At 43.3% G+C, this 14,008-nt stretch overlaps 1 protein-coding gene across 2 annotated transcripts in view; it reads right to left on the minus strand.

Annotated features, from left to right (window-relative positions):
* The window catches only part of gstcd (glutathione S-transferase, C-terminal domain containing), a 62,396-nt gene that overhangs the window by 11,506 nt on the left and 36,882 nt on the right, over positions 1 to 14,008 (minus strand). For both annotated transcript variants that reach the window (XM_038981834.1, XM_038981833.1), the window contains exons 7-11: positions 13,721 to 13,836; positions 13,291 to 13,335; positions 12,622 to 12,750; positions 1,810 to 1,943; positions 330 to 360 (exon numbers count right to left, since the gene is read on the minus strand). In XM_038981834.1, the coding sequence (XP_038837762.1) occupies positions 330 to 360; positions 1,810 to 1,943; positions 12,622 to 12,750; positions 13,291 to 13,335; positions 13,721 to 13,836 (455 nt within the window). The remainder of the gene's footprint in view (positions 1 to 329; positions 361 to 1,809; positions 1,944 to 12,621; positions 12,751 to 13,290; positions 13,336 to 13,720; positions 13,837 to 14,008) is intronic.

The following is a 14,008-nucleotide window of genomic DNA, read 5'->3' on the forward strand; positions in this document are numbered from 1 at the left end:
CATGCACGTGTTTTGCATCTAAAACAGGGCTCTTCCGGAGTCTATTAGGTTTTAGTAATGATATATATATATATATATTTAAATAACCTCTTGTAATTCCTGGCAAGGGAGCAACAGGTTTCAGCATGAGTGTAAATTATTACCGTATGCTTTATAACTGAGGGGTCAAAACTGTTGTAGCCTGTGTAGGAGAACACTGTTCGCAATTACCATAAATAAAAAAGACAAATTAAATCTGACTTAGTTCAATCTTCGCTGCTGATATGCATCCAAACAAATAATAGATTGCGTGGGAAATCTAGCGCTCATTTGAAATGAAGTGAACCTACCTTGTAACTCAGTGTCTCCAGAAACCTTTTGCTGCAAAAAAGAATTTGAAAGAAGTGAGATATTTTGGGAATAATGGTCAGAGAAAAGACGATTAAAGTGTAAAAACTTTTCAGTAAATCTGCACGTTGTGCTTTTCTGTGGGAAAACTATTTGTAGTGCATTGTACTAGTGTCTATTGTTCACACTGACATTCACATACTAAGTCCATCTTCTTTTGTCTTGATAAGTCATGACATAAACTATCTTCTGATGATAAACTCCATACGTGACAAAAAAACAAAGCTCATTTTGAGCAAGTTCTTTATCCGATGTCCTGGGAAACAGGCAGTTTGATTGTGATGTTAAAGAGTAGCGAGAAAGAGCTTAAAGCTAGCTAATAATCAACATGGCACTGAAGACGTCAAAGGTCATGTCACGGGCAGTCAGACCACTCAGTTGAGGACTCTAATGTTTCACTTGGCCGGCTATTGCCTCTCGGTCACATACTCCATAGCTAGGTACTGTAAAAATGATGTACACACATCCAAAGCTCCAGAGCAGGTGCTGAATATAAAAAAACTCAGGTATTCTGCAGACTGCACTTGGGAATTTAAACTTGGTATGTTGACTCTTGGTGAAGTTTGTCTTCGGGACCATAACCTGAGGATGAACTAGTTAAGGCTGTGGTGTAGTGCAGAGTAGCATGAATACTGACACTGCTACAGGGCCCACCTCATATCTAGTAACAGCCTTTAGCTATGCCAGTAGCAGTGATATAGCACAACCTTCAGTGCATTCTCTCTTTAGAATACCATGTTTTGTGGTCATTGATGCCTTTGTGTTGTCAACATGTCATGTATCCTTCCTCCTAGTTCTCATACCAGCCACTTCACAAACCAGTCAGTCAGAGTGCTGTCATGGCAACAGGAACAACAGCACAATAAACTAGCTCCTACATTTCTCTCCCTCTCCCTCGTGTTCATGCCCTCAAGCACATTTCACACTCTTCGGATCATACCTCAGCCTAGGAAAATATCAAGGCATCAAACACATAAGTTCGGCTCCGGCCCCAGAATGAAATGAGCAGAAGACATTTTCGGAGTGATCAGTGATTCGTGTTCGCCAACTTATTTGGTTATGCAGTAGTTTTTTTACTCTGTCATTTTGTGACAGCAGCCCTGTACTGAAAGATCATTCTCCTAATGCTGATTGAATGGACTGAATGAGAGAGCAGGGTGACACAGAAGTCGTAGATGCTGTGGAAGAAAACATAAGCCAGAGACCAACGCAGATAGAGGAGGCAGAGAGGTACAAATGAAGATGGAGAGAACGATGGAGCGAGAGAGAGGCAGAAATGGTGGGAGATACAGTCGATAAAGATAACAGAAGAAGATGGGTAAGGAGGCACAAGATAAAGACAACTCAGACAGACCGACAGACAGACATTGAGACAGAGAGACAGGCAGAAATACATGCATTGAGACAGACAGGCAGACAGACCTCCTGGGGAAGGTGAACTTCAGTGTGTTCTGGATGAAGCCGTAGCAGCAGGGGCTGACCACGAAGGTCGCTCCCGCCTGGATACACTGCTCTACCACCATGTCTGTCGCAACGCCACACGCATGGAGGGCCACCTGGAGACACACACACACACACGTTAAAACACAGGCACACGCATTCACACACACGTTAAAACACAGGCACACACACACACGGTCACACAAATTTGTTAAAAATTACCCAATCAGAACACCCTCTTTCTCTGCATCCATCGCATCATCACGGTACGATACACCTCATTGGAAAACATCTAGCAAACCTAACCCTGAGTCAATAGGGAAAACAAACCGAACCGTTTGGAGAAGAAAATAAAAACTCACTGATTAACTAGTTAAAGAAGCCGTTTGATGCTGAACGTGTGGAGTAAACAAACTTTTGAGTCGTTTAGCAGTGGAGGCACGGACGGACCGGGTTTCCCATTGAGCAGGTAAACCGTGACGCTCTGCATCTCAATACACATTACCAGAGGAGTGGTTAGAGGATGCTGGGTGGAGACAGAGAGAGAGCAAGAGAGAGAGCGATGGAGAGAAAGAGATGGAGAGAGAGATGGAGTGAAAGTGACGGAGAGAGAGAGATGGAGTGAAAGAGATGGAGAGAGAGAGATGGAGTGAAACAGATGGAGAGAGAGAGAGCGATGGAGAGAAAGAGATGGAGAGAGAGAGAGATGGAGTGAAAGATGGAGAGAGAGATGGAGTGAAAGAGATGGAGAGAGAGAGATGAAGTGAAAGAGATGGAGAGAAAGAGATGGAGTGAAAGAGACGGAGAGAGAGAGATGAAGTGAAAGAGATGGAGAGAAAGAGATGGAGTGAAAGAGACGGAGAGAGAGAGATGAAGTGAAAGAGATGGAGAGAGAGAGAGATGAAGTGAAACAGACAGAGAGAGAGAGAGATGGAGAGAAAGAGATGGAGTGAAAGAGATGGAGTGAAAGAGATGGAGAGAGAGAGATGAAGTGAAACAGACGGAGAGAGAGAAAGCGATGGAGAGAAAGAGATGGAGTGAAAGAGACAGAGAGAGAGAGATGAAGTGAAAGAGACAGAGAGAGAGAGATGAAGTGAAAGAGACAGAGAGAGAGAGATGGAGTGAAACAGACAGAGAGAGAGAGATGGAGTGAAACAGACAGAGAGAGAGAGATGAAGTGAAACAGACAGAGAGAGAGAGATGAAGTGAAACAGACAGAGAGAGAGAGATGGAGTGAAACAGACAGAGAGAGAGAGATGAAGTGAAACAGACAGAGAGAGAGAGATGAAGTGAAACAGACAGAGAGAGAGAGATGGAGTGAAACAGACAGAGAGAGAGAGATGGAGTGAAACAGACAGAGAGAGAGAGATGAAGTGAAACAGACAGAGAGAGAGAGATGAAGTGAAACAGACAGAGAGAGAGAGATAAAATAGCAGACTACATCATTTCCTTGACGAACACAACGTCCTGAGCAGAAGCCAGATTGGATTTCTAAAAAATTATCGTACAACAGACCACATTTACACCCTCCACACTCTAATTGATAAACAAGTTAACCAAAACAAAGGCAAAATCTACTCGTGTTTTGTAGATTTCAAGAAAGCATTTGATTCAATTTGGCACGAAGGTCTTTTTTATAAACTAATAGAAAGTGGTATTGGAGGGAAAACATATGATTTTATTAAATCAATGTACACTAAAAACAAATGTGCGGTTAAAATTGGCAACAAGCAAACAGACTTCTTCTCTCAGGGGCGTGGAGTGAAACAGGGCTGCCCAATAAGTCCAACATTATTTAACATCTACATTAATGAATTGGCAAAAATATTAGAAGAATCGGCAGCACCTGGTATCACCCTACACAACACTGAAATCAAGTGTCTGCTGTACGCAGATGACCTGGTGCTGCTGTCTCCCACTAAAGAGGGGTTACAGCAGCACCTAGATCGTCTTCACAGGTTCTGTCAGACCTGGGCTCTGACCGTTAACCTAAAAAAAACAAATATAATGATATTCCAAAAAAGGTCGGGAAATAAGGATGACAAATATAAATTCTATTTGGACACAGTTCTATTAGAACACACCAAAAACTACACATATCTAGGACTAAATATCAGCAACACAGGTAGCTTTCACATGGCTGTGAATGAGCTGAGAGACAAAGCAAGAAGAGCATTCTATGCCATTAAAAGGAACATCAAAATTGAAATTCCAATTAGAATCTGGCTCAAAATTTTTCAATCAGTTATAGAACCAATTGCTCTATATGGCAGTGAAGTATGGGGTCCACTCTCTAATAATGAATTTACCAAATGGGACAAACATCCAATTGAAATATTGCATGCAGAGTTTTGCAAGACTGTATTGCAAGTACAAAGAAAAACTCCAAATAACGCATGTAGGGCAGAATTGGGCCAATACCCCCTCCTCATTCGAATAGAAAAAAGAGCCATCAAATATTACAACCATCTAAAAACAAGTGACCCCAAAACATTCCATCACACAGCTCTACAATGTCAAGAGATGAAACCAGAGAAGAGTCCCCTCAGCCAGCTAGTTCTGAGGCTCAGTTCACCAACCCAAACCAACCCCATAGAGCCTCGGGACAGCCCTCAGAAAATCTGGCCCAACCAAATCATCACAAAACAAAAAGAAAAATATATCACCTATTGGAAAGACACCACAAAAAATCAAAGTAAACTTCAATGCTATTTGGCTCTAAACAGACAGTACATGGTGGCAGACTATCTGACCACTGTGACTGATAGAAAACTGAGGAAAACATTGACTAGGTACAGACTCAGTGAGCACAGTCTGGCTATAGAGACCGGTCGTCACAGACAAACCTGGCTGCCCAGAGAGGACAGGCTGTGCTCACTCTGCTCCAGGGGAGAGGTAGAGACAGAGGTGCATTTCCTACTACACTGTGACAAATACTCAGACCTAAGAGCATATTTCTTTCCCAAAATTATAACTCAATACAAAGAATTTGAAACTATAAAAGATGAAGAAAAAATCAAATATTTATTGGGTGAAAAGCCAAAATGTGCAGTTTTGGCAGCCAAATATGTGTCCTCCTGCCACAACCTGAGGGACAGCCAGTGAAAAATGCAAAGTAATGTTGATAATATTTCCCATTTACCTTAGTTTTGTTTTGTCTTTCATACCAGGTCATATGTCTTCTCAAGTCATGTTGACACTGGTCTACTACCATTGATTTAATATATTGTTGTTCTGATTAATATTGTTGTTGTAGTTGCTGTTAATGGTAATCCCATGTCCACTACTACTATTATTATTACTGTTGGTTCCACCATTTATTTATATATAAATATATATATATTTTGTATATATATACATATATATTAGATTTTTATTTTTCGATATGTATACTTTGACAATGTAAGTAATAATGAACTTGCCATGTCAATAAAGTCAATTGAATTGAATTGAGAGATGGAGTGAAACAGACAGAGAGAGAGAGATGAAGTGAAACAGACAGAGAGAGAGAGATGAAGTGAAACAGACAGAGAGAGAGAGATGGAGTGAAACAGACAGAGAGAGAGAGATGGAGTGAAACAGACAGAGAGAGAGAGATGAAGTGAAACAGACAGAGAGAGAGAGATGGAGTGAAACAGACAGAGAGAGAGAGATGAAGTGAAACAGACGGAGAGAGAGAGAGATGAAGTGAAACAGACGGAGAGAGAGAGAGATGAAGTGAAACAGACAGAGAGAGAACCTCTGGGACTCTACTGTAGCAGACTGTTTTCCTAATATCCTTGTCCTGGGGGCCCACTTCAAGTCGATATCCATTAGTACAGTGTTAGTTGATCAGTTGACAAATTGATTCCGGAGTGTTAGTACCGTCTGAAATACACCAGATAAGCGGCATGGTTGGGGTACTCGAGGAGAGGTTTGGTAAACACTGGATTAGTAGATGTTGATAACTCTGAGGAGAGCCTCTTGGACTGAGAGCTAAGACATTCTATGGTAGGTGGACTTGAGCACCAGGAACCACGTTTAGTTGGGAGTAGGTTGGACCAGGGCCATGTATTTAGAGAGTTGGGCCAATGAGGTTTCTGCATTATGAAGCATTTACATGACACTTCAACATTCTATGGCAGCCATGTTAACTCCCCATTAACATTACAGGCGGAATATTTAAACAATGCTATGTAACTATCTGAATGTCGAGAACTAGAACAAAATATATAACATTGTAAAGGTTGTCCTAACTCTCTAAATATAATACATGTTGATTCGGCCACGTACAACAGAATCTGTTCAATGTGCGAGACAGCCTCTTCCAAGACTTAAGATTCGAATTATAGCAAATCCACCGCTAAAGAGCGATTAACGACCATTCTTTCGGGATGAACGTCCCCTAACGTTACATTAAGTCCACATCAAATGTATGGTGGCAGGCTGACTGCTGTAATCCATCACAGCTCTAACATATACCACCTGCTCCTTCACATCCACGTCACAGCTTGGCTTTTCTCTGTGGATTCTGACATTTACCTAACTATAAAACCGCAAAGTGTTTGTATACGCTCCTCTCTCATTCTGTGGTCGAGGCAGAAGGCTTCAGATCACCTCAGCCAGGCATTTCCAGGGAGAGTTGGAAGGGCTCCTGAGAAACACACTGCAGCCTAGAGATTTAAGGGCCCTTAATCCTCCTGTTGTTTGGCTGCCAACGTAGCGCCGGAGCGCCTCTCCTCCCCCCACCACACTGGGGCCCTGCAGTACCCTGGCCTGGGTTGGCCCGTCTTTGGCATGACTATCTGGAGGCATCGTTCCAGTCACGTCGGGGAACTAGAAGACAGGTACTTATAGGAGGACCAGAGTGCTGGAATGTTAGATGCAACTCTTTAAGCCAGGGTTCCTTAGTCTTTTGTCCTGGAGACATACTGTAGATTCAGGTTTTCATTCCAACAACATGGCAGCATCTCGTTAAACCTATTATACCAGTGAAGGGAAATCCCTGTAAAATGGTGTAGTGAGGTCAGTATAGGCAAAGTATCAGAAGTAGAATGGCCGACAACAGCAATACCACCAAGACCGCCAGCGACTTCAGCACGTGCAGCGCCAGCGGAAAAGAAGAGATTAAGAGTAGAAGCTACTAGCCACATATTGGGAACACATTCCGAGGCATCCTTCTGCCTTTTTATCGTCGGCCATCTTGGAAGCTAGCCCTCCTCCTTGTAGTAATGTGATAAAGATGGAAGTCCTTCCTGCCAACCAGACCAGAGAAATGTTGTTGTTGGCTGTTTTGCATTTCTGAGGAGGAAGCACTGCATACAAATTCCAAATGTATTCTTTGTTCTTGAAACACTTGGAGGGTACTACTCTGTGTGCTTGTATTGGTTACTTACTCTAGAGGGAGCGCTGCAAAGGACAACACAGACACACCATGTGATAAAACAAGACTAAAGAAACAATTGGAAAACTAGACTAAAGAAAGGAACTGTCCACGTGGGGAGAGCCTGTTTCCATTTAGCCAGAGGCTTCTGTGGAGGCCGGTATCAATTATGGATTAATGCGAGCCGATAAAGGATGGAGGATTGTTTGGAAAAAAGCACTCTTTATTAGTCTCACCCGTCTTTTGGGGGGTGGGAAGAGATCTTATAGAAGATTCTGGTCCACAATATTTTTGTTCCCCCTCTCATCTTTGCATGAGTACAACTTCTCTTCATAATGAATAACAACAGGCAGTGGGCTGAAATATGAGCTCTGAAACTCATTATTCACAGCTCATACACCCTGGTCCACACACACACAGTCTCAGTGTGAAAAACACTTCACGGTTAACCACGGCAATATATCACACCCCGTGTGCATCGGTGCTTATTACCTCTGGTATTGAATTAACATTTTTCCCCGGTATTACTTTCTACACATTGTGGATCATTTGCACTCTTATCAAATACTGTATCATAAATGATGTACTTGTCAGGGCTATAGGGGGCTCTGTCAGTGATGAGCAGAGATAACCTACCTATAGTACCTACCGCACAGAGCAGCTTTGCTTTGACTCCCACTGTTCTAGTCTACGCAGACCCTAAAACTCATCTACCCCTGCTGGGTGGAGAGGGCTAGGGAGGGAGAGAGAGGGGGAAGAGAGAGAGAGAGAGTGGTGGGATAGATAGAGAGGGGGAGAAAGCAGAGAGTGAAAGAGGAGAGAGAATGAAGGGAGAAAGATGAATAGATAATGCGATAGAGAGAGGAAGAGGGAGCGAAAGAGAAAAGAGAGAGAGCGAGAAAGAGAAAGGGAAGATAAAGGGACAACACTGAAAACTGACGCAGCTCCAGATCAGATTTTCTCAGCAGTATCCAGACGTTACGCTCCACTACTCCTGTTCCTCTGAGGACCTGGCTCAATGTTTTTCCCCAAGGAGAGGAGTGGTGGTGAGGTGTAGGCCTCAGCCATCACTCTAGTACAAGGAGAGGAGGGATACACTGGTGGATATTCTATGAGATGAGATCTATGGAGGACAAACCCTCGTCTCCAACAGCGCAGCTCTGATGCCAAACTGATTACACACCTGGCCTGGCACACGCCTTGCTCTTCCAAAATGAGAGAGCAAGCCTCCATGGCTAAGAATAGGGAACAACCTAATTAGCCTGAGTAAATGACTATCTAGGGCTATAAATGGAGTCATGTATAATACATACTGGGATTATTCAGCATGATGGGCTGCACCTGGGGATGAGGGAGTGGGCACTAACTGACAGCACTAAATAATATGCCGTGCATTCACACCACGGACAGGTGCACACGCACGTACACACACTACATGGCTGAGTCCACACAGATAATGTGTTAGAAACTCTGGGCTATTAAAAAGTTTAAACTCCTCTGCACAAAACCAAGGGAATTGTTTCTCAATAAATCTTTCTCCTTAATGCATAACCACTTGCTAAAGGTCTCTCCACCTGTGTGTGTGTGTGAGTGTGTAGAAAAACATTCCCTGACAACAGTAGATACCAAACACACTCCCCAACCCACACAGTACTGTGGAGAGTACATTGCTGTGGAGCGGGTCTCCATGAAGTGGCTGGTCTGGACCTGTAGTTAGGCCCTAGTTCTAATAACAGCAGGTATAAATATACATTCTATTGGTGCCACAGACAGAGAGATGGGAGGAGGAACCTTTCAGCACCATATACACTATATACAAAAGTATGTGGACAACCCTTCAAATTAGTGTATTCAGTTATTTCAGCCACACCTGTTGCTGACAGGTGTAAAATCGAGCACACAGCCATGCAATCTCCATATACAAACATCAGTAGTAGAATGGCCTTACTGAAGAGCTCAGTGACTTTCATTGTTTGCACCGTCATAGGATGTCACCTTTCCAACAAGTCAGTCCGTCAAATTTCTGCCCTGCTAGAGCTGCCCCGGTCAACTGTAAGTGCTGTTATTATGAAGTGTAAACATCTAGGAGCAACAACAGCTCAGCAGCAAAGTGGTAGGCCACACAAGCTCACAGAACGGGACCGAGTGCTGAAGCGCGTAGCGAGTAGAAATCATCTGTCCTCGGTTGCAACACTCACTACCGAGTTCCAAACTGCCTCTGGAAGCAACGTCAGCACAATAACTGTTTGTAGGGAGCTTCATGAAATGGGTTCCCATGGCCGAGCAGCCGCACACAAGCCTAAGATCCCCATGCGCAATGCTAAGCGCTGGCTGGAGTGGTGGAAAGCTCATCGCCATTGGACTCTGGAGCAGTGGAAACGCATTCTCTGGAGTGATTAATCACGCGTCACCATCTGGTAGTCTGACGGACAAATCTGTATTTGGCGGATGCCAGGAGAATGCTTTCTGCCACAATGCATAATGCCAACTGTAAAGTTTGGTGGAGGAGGAATAATGGTCTGGGGCTGTTTTATATGGTTTGGGCAAGGCCCCTTAGTTCCAGTGAAGGGAAATCTTAACGCTACAGCATACAATGACATTCTAGACGATTCTGTGCTTGCAACTTTGTGGCAACAGTTTTAAGAAGGCGCTTTACTGTTTCAGCATGACAATGCCACTGTGCATAAAGCGAGGTCCATATCGAAATGGTTTGTCGAGATCGGTGTGGAAGAACTTGACTGGCCCTGACCTCAACCCCATCAAACACTTTTGGGATGAATTGGAACACCGACTGTGATCCAGGCCTGATCGCCCAACATCAATGCCCGACCTCACTAATGTTCTTGTGGCTGAATGGAAGCAAGTCCCCGCAGCAATGTTCCAACATCTAGTGGAAAGCCTTCACAGAAGAGTGGAGGCTGTTATAGCAGCAAAGGGGGGACCAACTCCATATTAATGCCCATGATTTTGGAATGAGATGTTCGACAAGGAGGTGTCCACATACTTTTGGTCATGTAGTGTACCTTCTATTGGTGTCACAGACAGAGAGATTAGAGGAGGAAGCCTTCAGCACAATGTCTGTCTAGTCTGAAACTCACTACGATGACTCACTGTCTGAACACCTCGTAACATAATATACCTGGGACAATAGATGGACATAGAATACGTTTTACATTTTGTTTTTAAAAAGGTATCACCTCAGATACGGAGATGAGCGAGATGCAAGACTTCGCTCACACACAGTATCTGCACACGTGCACGCGTTCGCTTCACACATTCACAGTGGAGAAGTTGAGCCTTTCCTTCAACGCTCTTAGTTGTGGAAATTCACCCACTACGCTGTTTCTTTCTGCATCTACGTCATATCACAGAGTCTACCTTCAACATCATGTTTGACCTCTTTTAGGGAGGGACTGATAGACAAATATAAACCCCCTGGACCTCAGCCTGGGGGAAGCAGGGAGAAGCAGCAAGCCTGAAGTACAGTCCAGATTCTAGTCTGAATCTCAGCTATGATGACTCACTCTGTCTGAACACCTAGTAACATAATGTACTGGAAGGAGAGACGGCCATAACATGTTTTACATTTAGATTTAAACATTATGTTTCACATATTTTAGAGACATCATATACTGTAATATAACATAATAGACATTTAGTTTACCAATCAATTATTATGAACGATGATCTGACACTTGATAGTTAAAGGTGAATGTTTTCATTGTATCTGTCCCTATCAAATAAATACATGATTAACACCAACATTTAGCATCTAGGTTTAATACACACTCAGGCGAGAGAGGTTACTTCCTGCCCTGGTTAACCCTGACTGAACTCTGACCTCACCGTGATGAGTGAAGTGACATAATGGGGAAGTTAGCATCCAAGCTGGTTGAACCAAGCTAATGAATTCCTAAATCAAACAAGCACCTGTTCTGTGGCCAACAACCAACACAAGCAGATCAAAATAGACCTGATAATAGCGTAATTAACGACAACTCATTTAATTTGGGACTAATTAGGCAGTTCAGGTCGTTAGAGTGCCGCTGATGAACGTGGGCTTTTATTCGATTCTGGCAGGAGAGGAGAGGAATTGAAATACACTGCGGGAGACCCACACACACACACACACACAGTGTTACACAGACTCTGTGTGGAGAGAGGAGAGAGCAAGTAACTTAGAACTGCGGTAGCAGCGTCTCGCTGAGTGAAATAAACCACAATCACAATTATCTAGCACAGCAAGGGAGACTTGTGTGTGTGAACGAGCCACAAAACACACACACACACACACACACACACACACACACACACACACACACACACACACACACACACACACACACACACACACACACACACACACACACACACACACACACACACACACACACACACACACAGGCTGATACAGATGCAAACGAGTCAACTAGCGGAGTCAGATGATTCATGTGGTCAAAATGAGAGGTCAACGTAATAAACGGTGCAAATAGCTGGGGAGTTGAAACATTTTGACTTTATGATAAACATTTACTCTTCCAAACGGTTATTCCTTCTAACCTCTGCCTGAATAGCACATATTGCTCCTACATCTTTTGGCAGGGTGTTTGTTTTCACTCCACTTCAACGCTCTGCAAAGTAAGCAATTAGAAGGAAAATGTGTTTTCTTTTCAAAGTATTGGAGGAAGAGGAGGAGGCGGGGGAGAAAAAGATACTTCTAATGAAAATGGAGCACTGAAAAGCTTGGTCGTAATGTTCTTCTGATAAAATCCTCAGAGAAGGGAAGGACAAGGTCCCCATTATAATCAACTGGAGAGCTGAAGTTACCAAAATAAGCAGTAAAAAGTTTTTCTAAGGAAATGTCATTTGTTTCCTCTCAAACATTCAAACATACGTATGTGGGCTAAACTTATAGCAAAATAAGTTCCAGTTCTGGGAAATCATTCTAAATCCATAACTGAACAAAAAAGGAATCATGCTGCTCACTCTGTGACAATGTAGATAAGACACTTTGAGAGCAGAGAGAATGAGGACGATTCCTTTCGTGTGCAAACTGAGTCTTCAAGTGTCACATTGACAAGTTGAGAAGATGAGCCATCTAGAAGTACTGGTGAAATCAAACCGTTTGTTAAGCTGCCTTTGACAGTAGTAAGTCTCATGGTGTACAGTAAGTACGTCAAGTAGAAGAGATGGAATGAGCTTCTATATTAATGTCTGTGTAGTGAATATGAATGTCTCAGTGGGTTAGACTAGCATAGTTCTGGCAACACCTTGTTGTGGGTTTGATTTCCTTATAGGACTCACAAACTGCATGTACGTGCCACTGTCAATGTCGACAGTCATGTAAGTTCCTTTAGACAAAAGCATCTGTTAAATGACCATATTAAATGATATCAAAAACAAGTTCTAATATAATATTCATCTGTACTCACCCCTATATGGAAGGGTCCAGTGAAGTAGTCCAGGTTGGCATGGATGAAGCCTATGTTGGTCAGGCCCAGTTCAGCACTCCTCACCTTCCCCCTAACCAGAGACTCCTCCTTGTTCTCTATCAGGATCACCTACAGTTAACCATACAAGATTACCTCTTACATTTAGCTAATCAACTCTGGTCCTCTGTTGCTCAGTTGGTAGAGCATTGCTCTTGTTACGGCAAAACAAATGGATTCCCGGGACCACCCATACGTAAAAAATGTATGCACGCATGACTAATTCCCTTTGGATAAAAGTGGCTGCAAAATGGCATATTATTTATTTATATATTATTACCTCTTACACTTTGCTAATCTAACGCTACTCTTAGTTGACTCTTACCTCCAAGGTTATGAATAGCTTACTGGACAGCTATAGGCTAAAAGTCTAAGATTTATTTGGGAAAATTCTACAATTCTACAATGTAAAATAATAAAATTATCCTACTAAGACTGTTATTTGCAAAGACATGAATGAGATACGACATGCTCGAAAATCTAAAATTCTCTGGAAAAACACAACACAAATGTGTAACTCCGTACCAATTATGTCAAGCCACCCTAATGAGAGCAAATGGCGAGCTAGTTTCAACTTGGTAGACAAGACAGTTGTTTCAACTTTCAACCTACCTGGCAGTCGGGCAGCGTGTGAGCCAGAACGATCCCGACGTGGCCCTGGAGAAACACAACATGGAAAAAGACAAGACAAATACATACGGAGGAAAAACAAGGCTCAAAGAGAAGCCGAGCACATCAAAGGGGTTGTGTGATCAGTAGCGGCCTACCGCTCTGTCCATTCCAATATTGACCCATTACCCACCCAGTCAGTGCTACTGCTGTGAAGTGTACTGTACACGCCCTTCATCACTCCACTCCGTCTCCCTCCTGTCTGTCTGTCTGTGCATGGAATAACAAGGGTTTTCAAAAAGAGAGAGGGGAAAGAAGACAAGAGAAGAAATGCACCCTTTCATCCTGATTTCTGACAGACAGACTAATGAGGACAGACGGACGGAGAGGGATGGAAGGATAGAGAGACGGACCGAAGAACTAACGGACGCACCCCTCCGCTGCAGAAATCCACCACTGTGTCCCCCGGTCGGGCCAGCTCTGTCACCATGGCGACCAGGTTGTTCAGCTGCTGCCGTTTCCTCGCGGCGCGGACGTCAGACATCTTCCCTGCAGACAGCGATGAAGATTCAGTAAAAAGGAACGTTGTGCTCATGCAATATAATTATAATATATACCATTCATCAGATGCTTTAATATTGGTGTCCCCAGCGGGAATCGAACCCGCGAGCCTTCACAAACTTAAGTAAGTCTCATATAAGTGAAATAAGAAGGTATTGGA

Source organism: Salvelinus namaycush, chromosome 42 (assembly GCF_016432855.1).
Source record: "Salvelinus namaycush isolate Seneca chromosome 42, SaNama_1.0, whole genome shotgun sequence".
Lineage (NCBI taxonomy): Eukaryota > Metazoa > Chordata > Actinopteri > Salmoniformes > Salmonidae > Salvelinus > Salvelinus namaycush.